This window comes from Lolium perenne, chromosome 6, assembly GCF_019359855.2.
Source record: "Lolium perenne isolate Kyuss_39 chromosome 6, Kyuss_2.0, whole genome shotgun sequence".
Classification (NCBI taxonomy): Eukaryota; Viridiplantae; Streptophyta; class Magnoliopsida; order Poales; family Poaceae; genus Lolium; species Lolium perenne.
Window position 1 is genome coordinate 41,796,512 of NC_067249.2, and position 24,912 is coordinate 41,821,423.

The 24,912-nt window shown below is 43.8% G+C and overlaps 1 protein-coding gene across 1 annotated transcript; it reads left to right on the plus strand.

Annotated features, from left to right (window-relative positions):
* The first annotated feature begins 1,170 nt into the window (after positions 1-1,170).
* LOC127308242 (uncharacterized) lies at positions 1,171-24,822 on the plus strand. Its single transcript, XM_071822103.1, has 4 exons — positions 1,171-1,406; positions 22,042-22,864; positions 23,035-23,138; positions 24,531-24,822. The coding sequence occupies exons 1-2, from the start codon at positions 1,171-1,173 to the stop codon at positions 22,838-22,840; spliced, it is 1,035 nt and encodes a 344-aa protein (XP_071678204.1). The 3' UTR covers positions 22,841-22,864; positions 23,035-23,138; positions 24,531-24,822.
* The last annotated feature ends 90 nt before the right edge of the window (positions 24,823-24,912 follow it).

Sequence of the window (24,912 nt, forward strand, 5' to 3'; positions counted from 1 at the left end):
TTTCTACGCACAATAGATTCAATGATGAGACATGCATGTAAACCCAAAATAGCCCAAATATTACTACAGTGTGTTCCTTCTCCATTTCCACGATCATCTGTTGACTGTCATAAAGTGAGAAACCATGAAATAAAAGCATAATAATAGGTAATGATACTATGGAAAAGAAGTTGTAAATATCATTTCATAATTTGGATGTTACCTAAAAAAATAGATACAGATGCAACTTTCTTGCCACTCAAAATGTTCTCAATAGCATCCTGCAATAGGAACAACCATATCCATGAAAGAAAGCATGTGAGGATTGAATCCAGGCCCGGTAACAAAAAGGTAATGCTGAAACGGAAACAAAATTCGTTAGAACTTTGGGTAGGCAGGTGGAGAGAATCCGTAGTGGTGTCTTCCTCCACCATACCTCCTTGCTCCTCTGCGGCCACACTGTCTCCACCCTGCCTCCCAGTGGCCCGCAATAGTGCCCTGTTTTGGCATCACGGTGATCCGTTATGTGGTGACGCTGAGTACTGAGGGACAAATCAGATGTTTAGTTTTCACCTTCAGGTACACAACAACACATATCCCCACCGTGTTAACCTCCGAGTCGGAGAATTTCCACCAACATGCCCGTCTTATGTCCATTGTTCACCCGTCGCGCATCTCCGAGCTGTCCATCGCCTGCTACGTCTTCTCCTCCTCGCCTACTGATGGAAGCACAAAGGCCTTGATGGGGTCCTAGATGCGCGTGGGCCTTGGCATGGTGCCTGCGGCTTCCTGGTGTGACATCGACAATCCGTGCGACCAAACCTTCTTTCTGCATCCCACGGTTATCCCTATTGCGCTCCGGTGTTGTTCCTTTTCTACGCAAAAATAAAAATAGGAATACAACAATGTATTCGTAGCTTCGTATGATCATATTTGTAACCCTTGTATCCCTGGCGGGAACCTCATGGACACGCCGAGCCACGCCGGCAAGGACGAGACACCGCTGCAGGTCAATCTCAATGGCATCACCACCATCATTGGCAAGTTTGGGTTTGCGGTGACCGTGCTCACCTTCATCATGCACATGGATCTGTTTCTGTACGCCAAGGCAGATTCCCTCGGCGGACTGCTGACTGCTGACATGGGGGATGGACGAGGCCCTCGGCGGACTGCTGACTGCTGACATGGGGGATGGACGAGGCGCTTTTCGTGCTCAACTTCTTCAGTGTGGCCATCACCATCATCATCGTCGCCGTCCTAGAGGGCCTGCCGTTTGCCGTGACGCCCAGCTTGGCGGTCGCCATGAAGAAGCTCATGCAAGAGTGCGCGATCATTCGGCACCTCTCGACATGCGAGAAAATGGGGTCAAAAGGCATTTGGAGCGACAAGACCGACACACTTACCACCAACCACTGGTCGTCGAGAAGGTCAACTCCGCCAAGGACTTCGAGGAGCTCAACTCCGCAACGATATGGGAGGTGTGAAGGAGATATGCCCTAGAGGCAATAATAAAGTGGTTATTATTTATATCTTTATGTTTATGATAAATGTTTATATATCATGCTATAATTGTATTAACCGAAACATTAGTACATGTGTGATATGTAAACAACAAGAAGTCCCTAGTATGCCTCTTAAACTAGCTTGTTGATTAATGGATGATTAGTTTCATAATCATGAACATTGGATGTTATTAATAACAAGGTTATATCATTATATGAATGATGTAATGGACACACCCAATTAAGCGTAGCATAAGATCTCATCATTAAGTTATTTGCTATAAGCTTTCGATACATAGTTACCTAGTCCTTATGACCATGAGATCATGTAAATCACTTATACCGGAAAGGTACTTTGATTACATCAAACGCCACTGCGTAAATGGGTGGTTATAAAGGTGGGATTAAGTATCCGGAAAGTATGAGTTGAGGCATATGGATCAACAGTGGGATTTGTCCATCCCGATGACGGATAGATATACTCTGGGCCCTCTCGGTGGAATGTCGTCTAATGTCTTGCAAGCATATGAATAAGTTCATAAGAGACCACATACCACGGTACGAGTAAAGAGTACTTGTCAGGAGACGAGGTTGAACAAGGTATAGAGTGATACCGAAGATCAAACCTCGGACAAGTAAAATATCGCGTGACAAAGGGAATTGGTATCGTATGTGAATGGTTCATTCGATCACTAAAGTCATCGTTGAATATGTGGGAGCCATTATGGATCTCCAGATCCCGCTATTGGTTATTGGTCGGAGTGAGTACTCAACCATGTCCGCATAGTTCACGAACCGTAGGGTGACACACCTAAAGTTGGATGTTGAAATGGTAGAACTTGAATATGGAATGGAGTTCGAATATTTGTTCGGAGTCCCGGATGAGATCCCGGACATCACGAGGAGTTCCGGAATGGTCCAGAGAATAAGATTCATATATAGGATGTCATTTTATGTGAATTAAAATGACGCGGAAGGTTCTATGGAAGGTTCTAGAAGGTTCTAGAAAAGTCCGGAAGAAACCACCAAGGAAGGTGGAGTCCACATGGGACTCCACCTCCATGGCCGGCCAACCCTAGTGGGGATGGAATCCCAAGTGGACTCCCCCTTAGGGGGCCGGCCAACCCCCCATATGGGAGGTGGAACTCCCACCTCTAGTGGGAGTCCTAGCTTGGGTAGGTTTCCCCACCATATGGAAGGTTTTTGGTTCGGGTCTTATTCGAAGACTTGGAGACCAACACTTGGGGTTCCACCTATATAATGAGGGGCCAAGGGGAGGGGGCCGGCCACCCAAGAACCACAAGGTGGCCGCACCCCTATAGTGGCCGGCGCCCCCTCTCCCCAAACCCTAGCGGCCTCTCTCCTCCACCATATCCCGCAAGCTTAGCGAAGCTCCGCTGGACTTCTCCACCACCACCGACACCACGCCGTCGTGCTGTCGGATTCAAGAGGAGCTACTACTTCCGCTGCCCGCTGGAACGGGGAGGTGGACGTCGTCTTCATCAATAACCGAACGTGTGACCGAGTACGGAGGTGCTGCCCGTTCGTGGCGCCGGAAGCGATCGTGATCAAGATCTTCTACGTGCTTTTGCAAGCGGCAAGTGAACGTCTACCGCAGCAAAAGAGCCTACTCTTGTAGGCTTTGGAATCTCTTCAAGGGTGAGACTCGATAAACCCCTCGTTGCTACCGTCTTCTAGATTGCATCTTGGCTTGGATTGCGTGTTCGCGGTAGGAAATTTTTTGTTTTCTATGCAACGTTATCCTACAGTGGTATCAGAGCCGTGTCTATGCATAGATGGTTGCACGAGTAGAACACAATGGTTTTGTGGGCGTTGATGCTCTTGTTATCTTTAGTTTGAGTACTTTGCATCTTTGTGGCATAGTGGGATGAAGCGGCTCGGACTAACTTTACATGACCGCGTTCATGAGACTTGTTCCTCGTTCGACATGCAACTTGTATTGCATAAGAGGCTTTGCGGGTGTCTGTCTCTCCTACTATAGTGAAGATTCAATTTACTCTTCTATTGAAAACATTAGTATCAACGTTGTGGTTCATGTTCGTAGGTAGATTAGATCTCTCTCAAAAACCCTAAACCACGTAAAATATGCAAAACAAATTAGAGACGTCTAACTTGTTTTTGCAGGGTTTGGTGATGTGATATGGCCATAATGTGATGATGAATATGTATGGGATGATCATTATTGTATTGTGGCAACCGGCAGGAGCCTTATGGTTGTCTTTAAATTTCATGTTGAGTAGTATTTCAAAGTAGTTGTAATAGTTGCTACATGGAGGACAATCATGGAGACGGCGCCATTGACCTTGACGCTACGCCGACGATGATGGAGATCATGCCCGAAGATGATGGAGATCATGTCCGTGCTTTGGAGATGAAGATCAAAGGCGCAAAGACAAAAGGGCCATATCATATCACATATGAACTGCATGTGATGTTAATCCTTTTATGCATCTTATTTTGCTTAGATCGCGACGGTAGCATTATAAGATGATCCCTCACTAAAATCTCAAGATAATAAAGTGTTCATCCTTAGTAGCACCGTTGCCAAGACTTGTCGTTTCGAAGCATCTCGTGATGATCGGGTGTGATAGAATCAACAAGTGCATACAACGGGTGCAAGACAGTTTTGCACATGCGGATACTAAGGTGGCCTTGACGAGCCTAGCATGTACAGACATGGTCTCGGAACACGTGATACCGAAAGGTAGAGCATGAATCATATGGTTGATATGATGAACACTTTGAGTGTTCGCCATTGAAATCACACCTTGTCTCGTGATGATCGGACATAGGTGCGGTGGATTTGGTTCATGTGATCACTAAGACAATGCGAGGGATATTGTTTTGAGTGGGAGTTCACCTAGATTTTTAATTATGTTGAATTAAAATTTGAACTCAATTTGTCATAAACTTAGTCTAAACTTTTGCAAATATATGTTGTAGAGATGGCGTCCCCAATCAATTTTAACCAGTTCCTAGAGAAAGAAAAACTTAAGAGCAACGGTAGCAACTTCACTGACTGGTTCCGTCATGTGAGGATCTTCCTCTCTGGCGGAAATCTGCAATATGTGCTTGATGCACCGCTAGGTGACCCTCCTACAGAAACTGAAACCGATGAAGTAAAAGCTGTTTACGAGACTCGGAAAATACGGTACTCTCAAGTTTAGTGTGCCATCCTATGCAGTCTGGAATCCGATCTTCAAAAACGTTTTGAGCACCACGATCCTCATGAGTTGATGAAAGAGCTGAAAGCTATTTTTGAGACTCATGCGGCCGTGGAATGCTATGAAGCATCGAAACAATTCTTCAGCTGCATGATGGAAGAAGGCAGCTCCGTTAGTGAGCACATGCTCGCCATGACCGGGCATGCGAAGAAACTCAGTGACTTGGGAATAGTGATTCCTAACAGACTGGGGATTAATCGTGTCCTTCAATCACTGCCACCAAGTTACAAGAACTTTGTGATGAACTACAATATGCAGAACATGAACAAGGAGTTACCCGAACTCTTTGGCATGCTAAAAGATGCTAAGATTGAGATCAAGAAAGAGCACCAAGTGTTGATGGTCAACAAGATCACCAGTTTCAAGAAACAGGGCAAGTCTAAGGGAAAATTCAAGAAGGGTGGCAACAAAGCTGCCACGCCTCCTATGAAACCTAAGAACGGCCCTAAGCCTGATGCTGAGTGCTATTACTGCAAGGAGAAGGGACACTGGAAGCGTAATTGCTCCAAGTATCTGGCTGATCTGAAGAGCGGCCTTGTCAAGAAGAAGAAAGAAGGTATATCTGATATACATGTTATAGATGTTTATCTCACTGGTTCTCGTTCTAGTACTTGGGTATTTGATACTGGTTCGGTTGCTCATATCTGTAACTCGAAACAGGAACTAAAGAATAAACGAAGACTACTGAAAGATGAAGTGACAATGCGCGTTGGAAACGGATCCAAAGTCGATGTGATCGCTGTCGGCACACTTCCTCTACATTTACCTTCGGGATAGTTTTAAGCCTAAATAATTGTTATTTTGTACCCGCGTTGAGCATGAACATTATATCTGGATCTTGTTTAATGCAAGACGGTTATTCATTCAAGTCTGAGAATAATGGTTGTTCTATTTTTATGAATAATATCTTTTAGGGATTTCTATTTTCGTGCCCCTGCTTCGTTAGTTGTACTCAGTTTTCCCCAGCTCGTTAGTTTTTCCTCAGTTTTCCCCTCCCTCTAGTTTGAAACCCCTCGAAGACGCGGGTTGCCGTCAGGTCAGAGGCCTTACCGTTACCGTGAGGTCAGTTCCTCGCTGACCGTCTCGTGCTGACGGGTGGATCTATCTACCGACGCGTGGGCCGTTTATTTCCTGATTGTATACGCGGTGCTGCCAATGACAAATGGGGCCGCTCTATGGGGCTGCCGCAGCCAATGACCAGTGGGTCGTCTATTTATTTATAGAAAATTATATATTGCCGCTCTGTGGGGCCTCCGCAGCCAATGACCGCTGTGGTCGTCTATTTTATTTAGAGAATATAATATAGAGCCGCTCTGTAGGGGTCGCCTCAGCCCATTTTCGCAGCTTAATCTAAAGTGACTCTTATGCTAAACATTGTGTATCCCGACGTTGACCTAGCAGTGGCGGCGAGCATAGCCGTTCTGACCATGCCGATATCGGCATCGGCATCGGCATCGTTTGGAGGATGTGGTGCTCGAATAATAGTGGAAATGCGATATTATTTTTTACATGCATAATATATAGAAAATAGCTAGATCTCTAAATCGATGCATATGAAGCTACATATATATTCTTGGTCATAATCCCCTTAATTATCTAAAGGGGATGGATGCATGGCTTCACGTCGTCGTCGCTTTCATCGTCAGTATCTTCGTCGTCTGAGTAGTAGTACCTCCTGCACATTGTTCCGTCGAACACCTTCACTGTGAGCACATCATCGCCTTCATATTTGAAGTGTACGAACCAGCCGAAATCCACACCGTGCGCGATGGCGAATTTCTCCCAGCCCTTGTCGAGGTACATCCGGCCTTGTCCGTCAAATAAGACCTCCACGGTCCAGAGACGAGGACCGCGATCAGCTGCTCGCAGATACACCTTAGCTGGCTCCTTGCCGTCAAGATAGTCCGCAAATTGTTTTGGGAGTTCCTGCAAAGAGATCGAGCGCCGATCGTTTGAAATTAGGGAACCCTTGAAATTAAAGGTTTTTTAGAACATGCCCATAATTAATCACATGCATCATATATGTGGGAACGCGTACGTACCTTCTTGACCAAAGGGTCTTCATAGACGACGATGAAGAACTCCTCTATGATCAATGGCAGTGTTGACGGTGGTGGTGGCAATGATGATGATCCACTTCCCCTTCCCCTTCCCCTTCCCCTTCCGGTCCGCGTCCGAGACGTGGAAGCCATGGCAATGGATAAAGTGTATGTGAACGAAAAGAAGAGAGAGGCAGAACCTATTGACACAAGGGATGGCCGTGTGGGTGTTTATAAGGGAGAGATGACCGTTGTAGGGTTTACACAATAAAATAAGGAGGAGATGACCGTTGTGGGGGTTTATACACAATAAATTAAGGAGGAGTCGACCGTTGTGGGGGTATAGTTTATCATTTTACCGTGAAAAGTAATGCCTAAAAGGAAAGTAATGGCTACAAGAAATCGGTGATGGTTTATCGTTTTTTGCGTGAAAAGTAATGGGTACAAGAAATGGGTGATGGTGTATCATTTTTTGCGTGAAAAGTAATGGCTACACGAAATGGGTGATGGTGTATCATTTTTGTGCGTGAAAAGTAATGGCTACAACAAATCGGTGATGGTTTATCATTTTTGTGCGTGAAAAGTAATGGCTACAACAAAATCGGTGATGGTTTATCATTTTTTTGCGTGAAAAGTAATGGGTACACGAAATGGGTGATGGTGTATCATTTTTGTGCGTGAAAAGTAATGGCTACAAGAAATCGGTGATGGTTTATCTTTTTTGCGTGAAAAGTAATGGGTACAAGAAATGGGTGATGGTGTATCATTTTTTGCGTGAAAAGTAATGGCTACACGAAATGGGTGATGGTGTATCATTTTTGTGCGTGAAAAGTAATGGCTACAACAAATCGTTGATGGTTTATCATTTTTGTGCGTGAAAAGTAATGGCTACAACAAAATCGGTGATGGTTTATCATTTTTTGCGTGAAAAGTAATGGGTACACGAAATGGGTGATGGTGTATCATTTTTGTGCGTGAAAAGTAATGGCTACAACAAATCGGTGATGGTTTATCATTTTTTGCGTGAAAAGTAATGCCTAAAAAGAGTTTATAATTTAGCTCGTGAAAAATAATGCAGAAAACCAAACTTTGCGTGAAGCTAACCGACGACAGAGAGAGAGAGAGGGTGGTGGCCCCGACCAGAGAGAGATAGGGGTTATCCTGCCCGTTAGATCATACGATCAACGGTCGTCGGGCACGATCCGCGTGACATGGGCTAGACCAATCAGGGCAATGTTGGGCGTTTGTGAGAGTTTGTGAAGGGAGAGGGCAAAACTGAGTAGTATCAAGAAACCAAGGGCAAGTGAGTAGTAAACAGACTAAGGGATTCAAATATGAGATTTAAAAAATGGAAAATGCGTGTTTTGTACAATGAAACCCATCTTGGCCTACCTCAAACTATTTGCAATACAAATCTACATGAGTGTGAAAATTATGGTCTCATTCAGACAAAGTATGTTTTGGGGAAAGCTGTTTTGGGTAGGGCTTATTATGGAAAACCATGCACCTTCATAGCTACTAGGTGATTTGAGAAGTGGCAATTTGTGGTGAAACTTGATTTATCTACGATTTATCTATGATTTGAGAAGTGGAAATTTGTGGTAAAGACTCCATGAGTAAGTGCCACTCCTTTTCGGAATTTTTTGCACATTAAATAACTCATTTAACTAGTTAATCCCATTTGTTGACTCTCTGTTGACCAGCCACTTGAGGGTAAAACTGAGTATATTGCACTAGCCGTATTAGCACTCAAGGTGAAAACTGAGCATACAAAAAATGCTAGTATATGACTCGAGGGTATACATGAGTATATCTAAATTTCCAGGGTTAGACTCGAGGACGCGTGTTGCGGTGCAGAAGTGGAAGACGTGCCATTGTTGACGCGTGTCGCGGTGCAGACGTGGAAGACGTGCCATTGTTGACGCGGGTCGCATTTAGGACGCGTAAGCCCCTCTCTCCCCCCTCTCGCACACGCATGCGTCTCATTATCGCTCACGCACGAAACCACCCCTTCACGTCCCATCAACTTCTCCAAAAAACCCCAACCGCCGTACGAGCCCTCCCCTGCCGGCGATGGAGAAGAAGAATGCGCCGGCGGCCATCGCCCCGAGCCCGTCGCCGCCTCGAGCCCGTCGCCTCCGAGCCCGTCGCCTCCGAGCCCGTCGCCGCCGAGCCCGTCGCCGCCGAGCCCGTCGCCGCCGAGCCCGTCGCCTCCGAGGGCGGCGCATCCGAGCGGCGCATCCAAGCGCGGCGCCTCCGTGAACTGGGCCGGTCTCACGGCTGACGGACCACTTCACAAGATCGGCGAATGCTTATTGGCGAAAGAGGAGTACGTGGACAGCTACTCTGCTATGAGGCAAGTCTGTAGAAATTGGCGCTCAGGTTTACCTGATCCCGACGTGCACCTGCACGAATGGATCATGCTACACCACGCCCTTCCACGCGCCGCTGAGTTCACCTTCCTCCATCTCGGCACATCCCGCTACGTCACCATAGATCTATCTGCAGTTCGTGCAAGGTTCAAATTCCTCGGCTTTTCCCGTGGCGTCACCATAGATCTTATTTTCAATCTTAGTGCTGAATGTTATCTTTTCAATATATTTTAGATTCTACTTCGTCGGCTTTTCCCGTGGCGTCATCGTGCTTGCCCAGAAGAACCCGCCGCACAAGATACGGCTGCTGAACCCACTCACAAAGAAATCGAACACGATGTTTGAGGCGCAGATGCCATCTGTTTTTCTGAAATCAGTCGCTGTTATCAAATCCCCGACTATGGTCTTCGTTGCCACACATTACCCGCCGGAAATTGGTTGGGTCGATGAGAGCACTCCAACTAAGGATATAAATGAAGATGGGGATTGGGGAGAAGGAAGATTTTCGATCAAGAACCATGTTTTCCGTTGCATTACCCCGTTCAATGGTGAACTGTATGCAGTAACCGGACAATTTTGAGATCGGAAGAATAGTGTGCACCAATATACAGCTTGCAGCAGCGGCGCGAGCACCGTCAAGATGGAGACACTAATTTCATTTCCGTAACTTGGACGTCAGAAGTTCTACCTTGTGAAGTCGGATGGTGATCTGCTGCTTGTGTTGTTGGTCAGCGCGGCTTTGGCGGGCAAACCATTGGTGTACCGTGTGGACACTCAGAGCCGCTCTCTCCATCCGGTCACTAACATTGGCAGTAATGCCTTCTTCGTGAATTTTATCCGGTGTATCTCCGTCGACACCAGAGTGTACCCGACACTTCAACCTGGCAGCATCTACTACACGGATTTGGGTTATATCAGAGCGTACTCTCATGATACAAATGCCTGGGATGAGTGGCCACTACGTGTGGATAGAATAGGACTCTACGGTTTGAGAAATGAACACAGGCCATACCGTTTGGAGGATGTATTGGCCTCACACTGCAGACGGAAGGAGTTCAATGAATATTTCCTTGGGGAATTGCACGAATGGAGCGACGGAGAAATATATGAGGAGGAATGAAGAACAAATTCATTCATCCTAATCTTCTTGTTGTCCATACATTGCGTGCGTGATCTTGTATATTTTTGCAGCTTAGTTTGTCGTGAACATTAACAATGTTATTGGCTGCTTTTGGCTGCTGTATGCAGTTTACCTATGTATTATACTTAGTTTTCTGATTATGCTGCTGTGAATTTATCATATAATAGCTTCTAGATTTGCTACTAGATTTGCTGCCATATTGGGCAAAAAACGAGGGCCAAAAGGCATAAATAACCCCAGAGATTTGCTACTAGATTTGCTGCCATATTGAAGAAAGACAGAAATAGAAGCTTCTCTAGATTTGATACTAATTTGGTGAAAAAGACAGAGAGAGAAAGAGGGGAAAAGGTGCTTTTAAAAATGCCAATTTGGGCCGAGAGAGACAAAACCCAGCTCCTGCTCACGTGCAACCAAACGCTTCTCGTCCTGTCCCACGCGGTCCCTTTCTACCAGCCCCACGCGACGCGGCCCCACACGACGCGGCCCCACAGACGACGCGGCGCAACACGTCAGCACAGAACGTCCAAATAAACGGATTCCTTCCGTCTGAGCTCCTTCTGCGGGTCTTCAGACAAAGGCTAGGGTAAAACTGAGGAAAAACTAAGGGGCTGGGGAAAACTGAGCACAACTAAGGAACCGAGGGCACGAAAATAGAAATCCCTATCTTTTATGGTCGAGCACCACAAAAGAATGGCTTATTTCTGTTATATCTCGATAGTAGTGATACGCATATACATAACATTGATGCTAAGCGAATTAAATTGAATGATAATTCTACTTATATGTGGCACTGTCGTCTTGGTCATATTGGAGTGAAACGCATGAAGAAACTCCATACTGATGGATTACTTGAATCACTTGACTTTGAGTCACTTGATAGATGCGAAGCATGTCTAATGGGGAAAATGACTAAGACTCCATTTTCTGGTACGATGGAGCGAGCTACTGACTTATTGGAAATCATACATACCGATGTGTGCAGACCAATGAGCGTAGCATCGCGCGGTGGTTATCGTTATGTTCTAACCTTCACAGATGATCTGAGTAGATATGGGTATATCTATTTCATGAAACATAAATCCGAAACTTTCGAGAAGTTTAAGTAGAAAATCAACGTAACAAGAAGATCAAATTTCTACGATCTGATCGTGGAGGTGAATATCTGAGTTATGAGTTTAGCATGCATTTAAAGAAATGCGGAATACTTTCACAATTGACACCGCCGGGAACACCTCAACGTAACGGTGTGTCCGAACGTCGTAATCGAACTCTCTTAGATATGGTTCGTTCTATGATGTCTCTTACTGATTTGCCATTATCATTTTGGAGTTATGCATTAGAGACAGCCGCATTCACTTTAAATAGAGCACCATCAAAATCCGTAGAAACGACACCGTATGAATTATGGTTTAATAAGAAACCTAAGCTGTCGTTCCTGAAAGTTTGGGGTTGCGAAGCCTATGTAAAGAAGTTACAACCGGACAAGCTAGAACCCAAAGCGGAGAAATGCGCCTTCATAGGATACCCTAAGGAAACTATAGGGTATACTTTCTATCACAAATCCGAAGGCAAAATCTTTGTTGCTAAGAACGGAACCTTTCTTGAGAAAGAATTTCTCACTAAAGAAGTGACTGGAAGAAAAGTAGAACTCGATGAGATTGATGAATCTATACTCGTTGATCAGAGTAGCGCAGTACCGCAAATTGTACCTGTACCGCCTACACCGGCAACAGAGGAAGCTAATGATAATGATCATGAAACTTCGAACGAGGAAACTACTGAACCTCGCAGATCGACAAGGGAGCGTACCACTCCTGATTGGTATGATCCTTGTCTAAATGTCATGATTGTGGATAACAATGATGAGGACCCTGCGACGTATGAAGAAGCGATGATGAGCCCAGATTCCAACAAATGGCAAGAAGCCATGAAATCCGAAATGGGATCCATGTATGATAACAAAGTATGGACTTTGGTAGACTTACCTGATAGCCGAAAGGCTATCGAGAATAAATGGATCTTCAAGAAAAAAATAGATGCTGATGGTAATATTACTGTCTATAAATCTCGACTTGTCGCAAAGGGTTTCCGACAAATTCAAGGAGTTGACTACGATGAGACTTTCTCACCTGTAGCGAAGCTAAAATCTGTGAGGATTTTGTTAGCAATAGCTGCATTTTTCGATTATGAGATTTGGCAGATGGATGTCAAAACGGCGTTCCTTAATGGAGACATTGAGGAAGAGTTGTATATGGTACAACCCAAAGGTTTTGTCGATCCTAAAAATGCTGACAAAGTATGTAAACTTCAGCGTTCAATCTATGGACTGAAGCAAGCATCGAGAAGTTGGAACCGACGCTTTGATAAGGTGATCAAAGACTTCGGGTTTATACAGTGTCATGGAGAGGCCTGTATTTACAAGAAAGTGAGTGGGAGCTCTGTAGCATTCCTGATATTATATGTAGATGACATATTATTGATCGGGAATGATATAGAACTATTAAGCAGTGTAAAAGGTTATTTGAATAATAGTTTTTCAATGAAAGACCTTGGTGAAGCATCGTATATATTAGGCATCAAGATTTATAGAGATAGATCAAGACGCCTAATAGGGCTATCACAGAGTACATATCTGGACAAGATTCTAAAGAAGTTTAGAATGGACGAAAGTAAGAAAGGATTCTTACCTATGTTACCAGGCAAGGTCTTGAGTAAGACTCAAGGACCGGCTACGGCAGAAGAAAGAGAAAGGATGAGTAATATCCCCTATGCCTCGGCGATGGGATCTATCATGTATGCCATGCTATGTACTAGACCGGATATAGCACATGCTGTTAGTTTGACTAGCAGATATCAAAGTGATCCAGGAATGGAACACTGGACAGCGGTCAAGAATATCCTGAAGTACTTGAAAAGAACTAAAGATATGTTTCTTTGTTATGGAGGTGACCAAGAGCTCGTTGTAAACGGTTACACCGATGCAAGTTGGAACACTGATCCTGATGACTCTAAGTCACAGTCTTGGTACGTGTTTATATTGAATGGTGCTGCGATGGCTGGGCAAGCTCGAAGCAGTGCACGGTGGCGAAGTCTTCAACAGAATCAGAGTACATAGCGGCTTCAGAGGCTTCATCAGAAGCGGTATGGATGAAGAGGTTCATTGTAGAGCTCGGTGTGGTTCCTAGTGCGTTGGACCCATTAATCATATACTGTGATAACATGGGTGCCATCGCCAATGCACAAGAGCCAAGGTCACAGAAGAGGCTGAAGCATATCAAGCTGCGTTACCACTCGATTCGCGAGTACATCGAAGATGGAGAAGTAAAGATTTGCAAAGTACACACTGATCTGAATGTAGCAGATCCGTTGACTAAAGCTCTCCCTAGGGCAAAGCATGACCAACACCAGAATGCCATGGGTGTTAGGTATATTACAATGTAATCTAGATTATTGACTCTAGTGCAAGTGGGAGACTGAAGGAGATATGCCCTAGAGGCAATAATAAAGTGGTTATTATTTATATCTTTATGTTTATGATAAATGTTTATATATCATGCTATAATTGTATTAACCGAAACATTAGTACATGTGTGATATGTAAACAACAAGAAGTCCCTAGTATGCCTCTTAAACTAGCTTGTTGATTAATGGATGATTAGTTTCATAATCATGAACATTGGATGTTATTAATAACAAGGTTATATCATTATATGAATGATGTAATGGACACACCCAATTAAGCGTAGCATAAGATCTCGTCATTAAGTTATTTGCTATAAGCTTTCGATACATAGTTACCTAGTCCTTATGACCATGAGATCATGTAAATCACTTATACCGGAAAGGTACTTTGATTACATCAAACGCCACTGCGTAAATGGGTGGTTATAAAGGTGGGATTAAGTATCCGGAAAGTATGAGTTGAGGCATATGGATCAACAGTGGGATTTGTCCATGCCGATGACGGATAGATATACTCTGGGCCCTCTCGGTGGAATGTCGTCTAATGTCTTGCAAGCATATGAATAAGTTCATAAGAGACCACATACCACGGTACGAGTAAAGAGTACTTGTCAGGAGACGAGGTTGAACAAGGTATAGAGTGATACCGAAGATCAAACCTCGGACAAGTAAAATATCGCGTGACAAAGGGAATTGGTATCGTATGTGAATGGTTCATTCGATCACTAAAGTCATCGTTGAATATGTGGGAGCCATTATGGATCTCCAGATCCCGCTATTGGTTATTGGTCGGAGTGAGTACTCAACCATGTCCGCATAGTTCACGAACCGTAGGGTGACACACTTAAAGTTGGATGTTGAAATGGTAGAACTTGAATATGGAATGGAGTTCGAATATTTGTTCGGAGTCCCGGATGAGATCCCGGACATCACGAGGAGTTCCGGAATGGTCCGGAGAATAAGATTCATATATAGGATGTCATTTTATGTGAATTAAAATGATGCGGAAGGTTCTATGGAAGGTTCTAGAAGGTTCTAGAAAAGTCCGGAAGAAACCACCAAGGAAGGTGGAGTCCACATGGGACTCCACCTCCATGGCCGGCCAACCCTAGTGGGGATGGAGTCCCAAGTGGACTCCCCCTTAGGGGGCCGGCCAACCCCCCATATGGGAGGTGGAACTCCCACCTCTAGTGGGAGTCCTAGCTTGGGTAGGTTTCCCCACCATATGGAAGGTTTTTGGTTCGGGTCTTATTCGAAGACTTGGAGACCAACACTTGGGGTTCCACCTATATAATGAGGGGCCAAGGGGAGGGGGCCGGCCACCCAAGAACCACAAGGTGGCCGCACCCCTATAGTGGCCGGCGCCCCCTCTCCCCAAACCCTAGCGGCCTCTCTCCTCCACCATATCCCGCAAGCTTAGCGAAGCTCCGCTGGACTTCTCCACCACCACCGACACCACGCCGTCGTGCAGTCGGATTCAAGAGGAGCTACTACTTCCGCTGCCCGCTGGAACGGGGAGGTGGACGTCGTCTTCATCAACAACCGAACGTGTGACCGAGTACGGAGGTGCTGCCCGTTCGTGGCGCCGGAAGCGATCGTGATCAAGATCTTCTACGCGCTTTTGCAAGCGACAAGTGAACGTCTACCGCAGCAACAAGAGCCTACTCTTGTAGGCTTTGGAATCTCTTCAAGGGTGAGACTCGATAAACCCCTCGTTGCTACCGTCTTCTAGATTGCATCTTGGCTTGGATTGCGTGTTCGCGGTAGGAAATTTTTTGTTCTCTATGCAACGTTATCCTACAAGGTGTTCGCGGAGCTTCTGCTGGAGGGCGTCTTCCAGTGCACTTGCTCCAAGGTCGTCCGCGGCAAGGATGGCACAAACACCGTCCCGTGCATGCCGCACGCCTACCGAGATGGCCATCCTTGAGTTTGGGCTCCGGCCTCGAGGTGGATCTGCCACGAAGGGATAGTTGTGCTCGGCCAACAGCTCTGCCTCACGCGGCATCTGCATCTGGAATTGTCGATGAGAATGTTGCAGCGGTGGCCGAAGTTGCGGCTCCGCCCTCTAGTTCTGGAACAAGCCGCAGCCATGTCCTTCTGTATGTGGCGTCCAGCTGCCTTCCGTGTGATGAGCGACACACTCTTGAACAAATACGAAGTCTTGCCCCACCTAGCGGTGGTGGGGAGGAAGAAGACGGCATGGGGATTCCGCACCCACGCCGAGCCAAGGGTGAGGAAATAAATCAGGGCGACACTTGTGCTCTCTCTACTGTTTCCGTTCTCCTGTCTAGATGTCGAATCGAGATGACATACGGATCAAGTACGGGCAAGGAGAATGAAATATATAACAGTTTTCGTATTAACTTTTCGTATGGGATGGAAAAACTGTGAGCAATCATACCATCCTAATTGAACGAAAATGCCACATGGATTGTCGCATAGCGATGCCGCAACCAAGCTGGCAAGCTGCTATGATCCGCGGTAGCTATGACCGTGATTGCTTTTCACCTATATTTTCTGAATTACCTTGATTGGTGCGGTATGTTTCCCATTGTTTTTAGAAAATTACCTAAACTGTGGTTCCTTACTTTGTATTGGACGTGATTGCCATCCTAAAAAATGCCCCTTGCAACTTTCCAAAAAATTCCTTGATTGTGACGATCTGAATGCCATCTGATAGAAAATCCCGCTTGCCACTTTCCAAGAAAATCCTTGATTGGCATGATTATTTCCTAGATTATGACGATATTGCTTCTCATTTAATACTAAAGAATTGATATCGCAGCCCCGCAAAAAAAACTAATATCGCTAATTGATGACATTAGATAAAGCGGAAACCGTCAATTTAGATTGGATGGCTAGGATGCTTTTAATGATGTCCACCAAAGTGCGTTGAGTGTCAAACGACCAACTCCTACTCGTCCTGGATGTCCATGCATTCGTCGTTCTAGACGTATGTCGTCGTGATACACGTTCTTATTACTTTTTTCTTTAGACAGGAGATTGTTCTTTTTCCTTATTTTAATAATTATGAAATGTTTGAAGCGTTACAACAACACATCACTCGCAAGCGCCTAAACTAAAACAACATATCCATTCTAGCTGTATAATGAAACTCAAACGATTTGGCCAGACGATACTTCACACGGCGTCTTGTTTGTTAACACGAGCAAAGATTGTTAGTTGCCTAGTCGAAATGTTTCTGAACACCCTCCGTTTTTCTCGACCCAAAGATCAAGAGACAAAGATTGACCAGAGGGGTGATGAATTTCCTACAAACTCCCTGGAGATGGATTGATGGAAGACCACCAGTCGCGCATAGACTGACTGGAAATTTATCCGGGAGCCAACATCCCAATTGCTCCACCGTATCTTTGACGGACAAAACCCTAGACATGGATTGAAAGACAACACGGAAAGAGAAGGTGACCAAGCAGAGGGATGGGTCCTCCGATACCACCTGGAGGAGGAGCTCCTTGGGCTGGATAGAGTCGAGGAGGAGTATTAGCGGCAACGTAGAAGGGCGCAGTGGACGCTCGAAGGGGATGTTAGAACCGCCTCTTTCCATGCGATTGTGAATGGGCATCGTCGGAAATGCCAGATTCCGTGTCTGATCTCCGGTCGGAGCAGTGTGAGTTGTTGGAGCATATCTATCAGTTCTACTTGGGCCTTATGCGAGCGGAGGGTGACACTAGGGTGATGTCACTGGCGCCGAACCTCTGGGATGAGGGACAAAAGGTGTCGGAGGCAGAGAGAACACCTATTTATTCAATGAGGAAGAAGTCTGAAACATTTAAATAGATTCAAATAAATTTCAGCATGAAGTAGAAATCATCGTAATAGAAAAGTTAAATATCTATGATTGGATCATGGTGAAAATATTTGAATTACGAGTTTTAACGAACATCTAAGAGAGTTACGAAATTGTTCCACAACTCATGTTTCTCAGAACACCATAGTTATGATGGAGTACTCGAGAGACGTATCCAAACCTTGTTGGATTAATGAAAACATAAAAATAAAATGATGCCATCATATTTTTGTGGATTATGCTTTAGGGACTACCGCTTTTACACTAAATAGGGAGTCATCATAATCCGTTGAAATGACACCATACATGTTATGGAATGGATATAAACCCTAATAGTCCTTTCTTAATTTTTGGTATGCATATCATAAGTAAATGAGTTTACAACCAAAATCGGATGAATGTCTTTATTGGTTATCCCAGAGAATAAATTGGGAATTCTTTCCATTATGAAGTCAAAGACAAAAGTGTTTGTTGATGTTTCTTGCTTATTTCTAAGAAATTGTTTCTCGCGAAATATTTGAGTGGAAGGACAATGGAACTCGATAAGGTTGATGAACCTGAACATGATGAGCGGAGTAGCGCAGCGTCGGAAATGGTTCCGGAAGCAGCCACGACGCTCTTGGCTCCCATGTCTACAAAGTGTTATAGCCATGGAGATTGAAGTACCTATTGAACCTTGTAGGTATGGTTTACTTTGTGATCAAATAAATGATTTATGGACAAAGGATTGATTTTGTAATGTCCTTCTAATTGTACATCGTAATGTTGGCTGGGTGTTGTACATTGTTAGTTTTGATTCAGTCTTTACTTAAGGGAAATACAAAATTCAATTGGTTCCATCTAAATATCACCTATACTCTCGATTTAAACTAAATTATTTGGATCTCATCGCTGATTTCAGAAATCTCGCTGCTGCCGCAGTCCCGGGAGTGCGGCGGCACCATAACACTTGATGAGAAGAAGGCTGAATGTTCCTTTTTTTAATGTTGTAACATAGTGTTTATCTTGGATAATGGAACGGGCTAAGCAATGATAGATTTAACATCAAATATTTCATCTAAATAAGTCCACAAATCTTTAAAACTCGGTGACATGCGCCGTTGCGGTGCGGCCAATCAATATGGTCATTAACTTTGGCACATGGATTTTTTCATGACCTACAAAACATTCACCCGTAGCGAAGCACGGGCAAATGTCCTAGTAAATCTTTACTATTAAATGGGAGTTGGTTGTTTGACACTCAACGCAATTTGATGGTCGTCATTGAAACCATCTCATCCGTCCAATCAATCTCACTGTTTCCGCTTCGTTGGATCTAATTTCATAGCAATCATGGTATCATCAATCACGCCATCGATCAATTAGGAAAGATATATTTTCTTGCCTTGGAAAAAAATCACAACCATCACGCTACAAATTAAGTTGGAAACGATCTAAAGCACTTCGCGTCCAACATAATGATGGTATCAATCAATCAGGCTACAAATTAACTAGGAAAGATACCTTTCCTTTTCTTATTCCACGCTTCCTTTCTCTCAGATTCGATGTGATAGATATGGATCCCATTATATTTGTATTCAGGATGCAATCTGTGGCGACCCATGCCATCTCCCCTCTTGTAGCTTCACACGACCTTCTTCCCCTCTCAAGCGGCGGCGCACCTACTCCCCGACGTTCCTAGGATCCACCAGCGCAGCAACCATGTTTAAGGCGTCCGCGCTCGGCGCCAACGTCGGTGTGGTGAGGCGCAATCTTCCGCAGCTCCAGTGCCACATCAGCGATCGAAGTTCGAGGACAGAGGCTTCAACGCCACCACTGCAAGTAACATCAACATCGGGGGGCTCCTCGTCCTCCTCTGAGTCGTCCTCCGAGAGCGCCGCATGTGGTCGGTGTCGTCTCACCGCGCTTTGGAACCTCCGGCGCTCATCATCCGGCGCATGTGTGCAGCAAGCAGCAAGCCATCGCGCGCCAGGACAATCGACTCTTCCTCTTCAAATTCTCCTTCAAACACGCTGGCAATTCTCTCCGCCTCCTCCAAAGGGGCCACTTTGACCAGACATTATTTTGTCTTCCACTGGCTCAATAGCCATTGAAAGATGAGGTGCCAATTGTTGATGCTGGACCACCGAGGAACTTTCGACGGTGGCAATGCCATCTTCTTTCCCAGATGTCTTTGTCTGGTAGGATTGTTAATTATCGTCGCCTCCTTCTGTACAAACACCAACAAGATGTATGATCAAATACTCCTACGTACAGGTTGTAGACTCATAGTTAAAAGCAAATCTGAGAACATTCTTTCAGAATAGGCTAGGACCAATGTCAGGTTTTATCTACTTTGATGGAGCTAAAAAAAAAGTTGCTACTTTTAGTTTGCAAGTATCTCTTCTAATTTTTTTTAGCTTGACTTTGTCACGAAATTGTAGCTTCTTAGTAGGCTAATCTTGCATTAATCTTCTCTGAACTTTCACATGATAATTTATATATTAAAATTATTTTTCTTTGTATTGTTGTATTGCAGGCGTCAACCGCACATCAGGATACATTCCAATTAACATTTGGCCACTGAATGGGTTTTTACTTCAAGCTAGATAGGGTTAAGCTAACCTTTTCTGATCCATATTTCCTCTTTTAACCATGTACATGCATTATATCAACACGAAAAAACAAACAAAAAATTAGAGTGACATAAAAAAATCCCATTAGATCTATTGTGTGGTGTCATCTCTGTTCATAATTATCTAAATATATTTATCATTTGAATCAGAAGCTTTCCTCCCAATCAGGGCTTATGCACACAAATACAAATATTATGTATCTTCTACCTGGTAAAAACTATGTATCAATCAAGGTTTGCATCATGTCCGATCTAAATATATCATGTTTCCCTGTGTTGTGGGAAATCATCGAGGCCTCCATAATAAGATCTTGTGGGATGGAAATTATTCTTGTTTTTGGACTAATAATAATATTCAGAGAAGTATTATGAACTCTCTTAGTCCTGACATTGTCACCATTATCGGAAGAAGGTAGTGGAATCCTGCTAAGTCCAAGACACTTTGCAGGACAATACATATTGTAAGATATAACAGGTGATCTCACCATTCATGCTCTTGAACAATTTTTTTATTCTTAATTCTTGAAGTGTCTCTGTCTACTGATTTAATATTCTTTAATGAAAATCTGAATTGAGATAAGTCCTAATTGCATATTGAATATTTCATCATTGAATAGTTATCTATGTTAAGATCCTACCGTGTCAATAAGAAATTATTTTGCAGCTCTAGGAGATTAGGACTCTCTTATTCGCGGTCGTAATGCTTTAAGAATGATTCAATATCCTAATAAATGGGTCTCATAAATGTCATATGCATCAATTAGTCGTTGACGCCAATAATTTCAGTGAACTGAGGATTCAATTGACGCCGCTTACCTAAACAAAATAACATGTCTTGTCGGATTAAGAATGTGATACATTTCATAATGTAGCAAGAGGAAGCAAGCTGAGTATGATTTCCTTCTAAAAATTGTATGCTATATGCAACATCATGGTTCTATGGTACATTATTTAAGATTGAGTGCATTTTTAAATTGGATTGTTTCTGGCATTCACTTCAGAGTACATTTTCGTTTTTAGTGATTTTGGACTTTTGTCTTATTCTATATTCAGCCTGGTCTAAAAAAAATAGATAAAGGACTGGTGACCGTGTACATTTAGAGCAAGAGATGATTGAATGCAGAAATAGCTTACATATATGTGCACAGTCTAAGTAGTTTGGTTCAGTTAGCTATGAGGTAATGGTTCTAAGTGGGAGATTTTATAAGCATGCTGAACTCACGTGGTGCCCCTCTAACTGTCAAAACTTCTGGCCTGCTAGGACCTAAACAGCTACATTCGTCTTTGCTAAATAGAAAAACTGAATAAGAACTGGTTATGTCCTTCCCTCTTTGTATCTTGCTGGAAATTTCATAAGGCTGCACTTGCTCTAAAAAAACTGCACATTATTTGCTTACTCTAGCTAGATAATATTTGATGGATTTTAAAATTCTGTCATCCGTAGTGCTCATGTTAGGGAAGCTTCCGAAAAATTTCACATTCAGAATTGATAGATTCAAATAAGTGATGGAACAATATTTACAGTGATGGTACCGTTTGATATTAACCCAGTATATATATGTATGTCATTTATTGGATTTCCCCAATTGTCACATGCTCAATCTCCTGAGATATCAGCATGGTAAATATTTCTGGACATGTTTTTTCGTCTTTGCTGTGATCATTGAGACCTTTATCAAGAATTACAAATTCTTATTCTCTCTGTATTCGACTGTTTGAGCATTGTTGTCACCATCTGCTATCTTTTAAACATTGTTTCATGTGCCATATTCTATTAGAAAAATCCAGTTGAATCGAATTATTCTTCTATCAATTTAGTTTGCCTTCTAGCTAGATATAGTCATACGAAGTTAACAAGCTATTTAACTACTACAAGCCTCGGTCTGTCCCATTCCCAGATTGCCTGCCTCGTCTCGCTCGCCCCCGCCAAAATCCGCCGCAGATCCGTCGTTTCCAGGACGCACTACTACCTGTCCTTCTTCGGCTCCTCCCAGAGCTTCCTCCAGGCGATCAAGCGCTGCCCTCGTCTCCTCTCCGCCGACCTCGAGAATCCAGTGAAGCCCAATGTCGCCTTTCTGCAGGGGTGCGGGCTAGGTGCTTGCGATATTTCCAACACGTGTCTCGCTAGGCCGAGCATGCTCCTCACCAACCCGGAGCGTCTCAAGGCGATGGTGGCCAATGCGGAAAGTCTAGGTGTGCTACGTGGCTCTGGAATGTTCAGGCTCCTGCTGCGTGGTGGCGGGCTTCTGAGCCACGGGAATTTTACAGCCAGAATGGAGAATTTGAAGAACACCTTCAGGTGGTCGGATGCTGAGCTCATCACTGCCGTGTCCAAGAATCCGATGGTGCTCAAGAGGTCTAAGGAGACACTGGAGAGAAGCTCAAAGCTGCTCATCTCTGAGATCGGGTTGGAACCGGCATACGTTGCTCGTCGGCCGTCAATGCTCAATTACAGCCTGGAGGGCCGGATCAGACCCCGGTACCACGTTTTAAAGTTTCTTAAGGGAAACGGATTGCTAGATCGTGACCGGGACTACTATTCTGCATTCAAGGTGACCGAGAAGGTGTTCGTGGACAAGTACATATGCCCTCACAATGAAGTTGCGCCGCACCTTGTTGAAGACTATGCCGCCGCTTGCAGAGGGCAAGTGCCAACTAATTTCAGATTTGCTTGAACCAAGGACAGGCTATGAGAATTGGTAACTGTGTGTTGGGTTGTCTGCTGTTACATGTCTGTTTGATGCTGGTTTGGTCATTGCTAGTGTGGGATGAAGCTAATAATTTTATTCTTAAATACTGACATGTTAACGGCATTATTCAGTAGAGAAGAAACCATGGCTTGGTTGTGAACTTGTTTGTCCTACTGCAGGTTTTAAGCACACACATTGGATCTAAGAAATTGTGAGACCAGACCATTCTCCAACACATTAAATTTTCTACCTTCAGTTTAGTGCATTGGGACAATAAGCCAAGGTAAGGATGATGTCTTCTTCGTTGTGGTAACGAACTCCTGATTGTTCTATTATTTTGTCGCACTTCATAGTTGATAATTGGAGGATCTTTCCAATGCATGCCCAAATTTAGATAAAAAGTCTTTTGGGGAGCAACTCGAGGGGATGTTGCCTCTTGTTGTTAGCAATTCCTTTTTAGGACCCTAGTATCAATTCACCTGGCTTTGGATTAATCTATTCTTCAACGTGGTCTCACAAAAAACAACGTTTTCATTTGCTCATATGCAGATTCACAACGATCTGTTTTTGCTTAAACTAACTAAATCTAAATGTATTCGTTCATCTATTAAAAGTGTCTGGAAGTGAGTTCTCTAGGTTATGCTAGAACAAGATGCCTTTAGTTCAATCACAGATAACATTTTGGAGCTATTGGTCATATTGGAAACACCCACTGGGCTGCACGATGAGATGTGCAGGGCTCATATCTGTACATGTATCTGCTAAAGAGAGATGCTCACTTAACTAAACTTTGAACTATCGCATGGAGGAGCATCTTAAGCATTGGCATCATTTATGTAAGTAAACATTCAGACGCATGCCCCCATGGTCTGTGGTACAGGTTCCACTAACATTTCTCTAATATATCTGTTCAATAGTTGATCTGAAGATTACATAAATGCTTGCTTGCTCATCTTTGTGAAAAAAAATCATCTCCTAATATCTAATTTCTTTATGAAGTGTATGTGTTAGCATTTTACACTATTTAGTGAGGCATATAAATAGATCCAGGTCAAATGCAATATTTTACAATATTTACTGAGACATTGATCCAAGCCAGGTTCAAGAATAGAAATGCATACATTGTTTGTTTGTTTGTGTAGTTCATTAAAATACCTATTTACCTATGGTTTGGTTCATGCTGCCTCCTGTAGCCATCATCTCCTCCGCTTGGCATCAAGGGAGATTTGCATCCATGTATGATTTCCTGGGAGTAGCGCTGTTGGCCTAGTGACATGGTGCGGAGAGACAACGATGGAACGGTGATTCCGTTTGCTTGGGACACAATCGACTGGTGTGTACCGGTAGGAGTTATTGCCTGCTTGGAAGGCGCACGTAAAACTGTAGTCAATGATGAGCCGATGATAGTGATTCCCTATTTTACAACATAACCAAGAACATAGTGGCACAACAAGTGGTACTAGGTACAAAGTACAAACAAGGACCCAAAACTGTTATTCCAGTATCAGGCCCCATATGCTCAACATACTGCTTTCACATCTATGTAAAATTTACTCACATGATCTTCCATTCAAATGCCTTCATTATTTGCAGTTTCTGAACACAGTATTGGTGCTTTTCTGATTTTTTTTCAGCTGACAAACCTGTCCTAACTTGCTGCACATTTCTTGTTCAGTGTCTATGGCAAGAATAAGCGTTGGTGTACAGACAAATCCTTCAGTTTCTGATCGAGTACTTGAAGGACTCAGATGGATCAGTTGTTGGTGATCGGCAAGCTGATTGGTCCGTACCTCTGCCACCACTTCTAGTTCCCATTTCCACCAGTCAGTTTCTCCCTTTCTTTGACCATATTTGGTAGTACTATTATGAGATATCTTTTTCTACACCATGGGGAAGAATTAGGAAATAAGTGTTGTATGGCTGTAGCTACTGATTACCTTTTTTAGTCTGGTTATAGTTTTCTATAATTTAGGCAATGCTCATCAGTGCTTGACGTGCTATAATTGAAGGCATGCCAGTTGGTTTGATAAGAGTTTTAGAAAACTTTGTATACAATT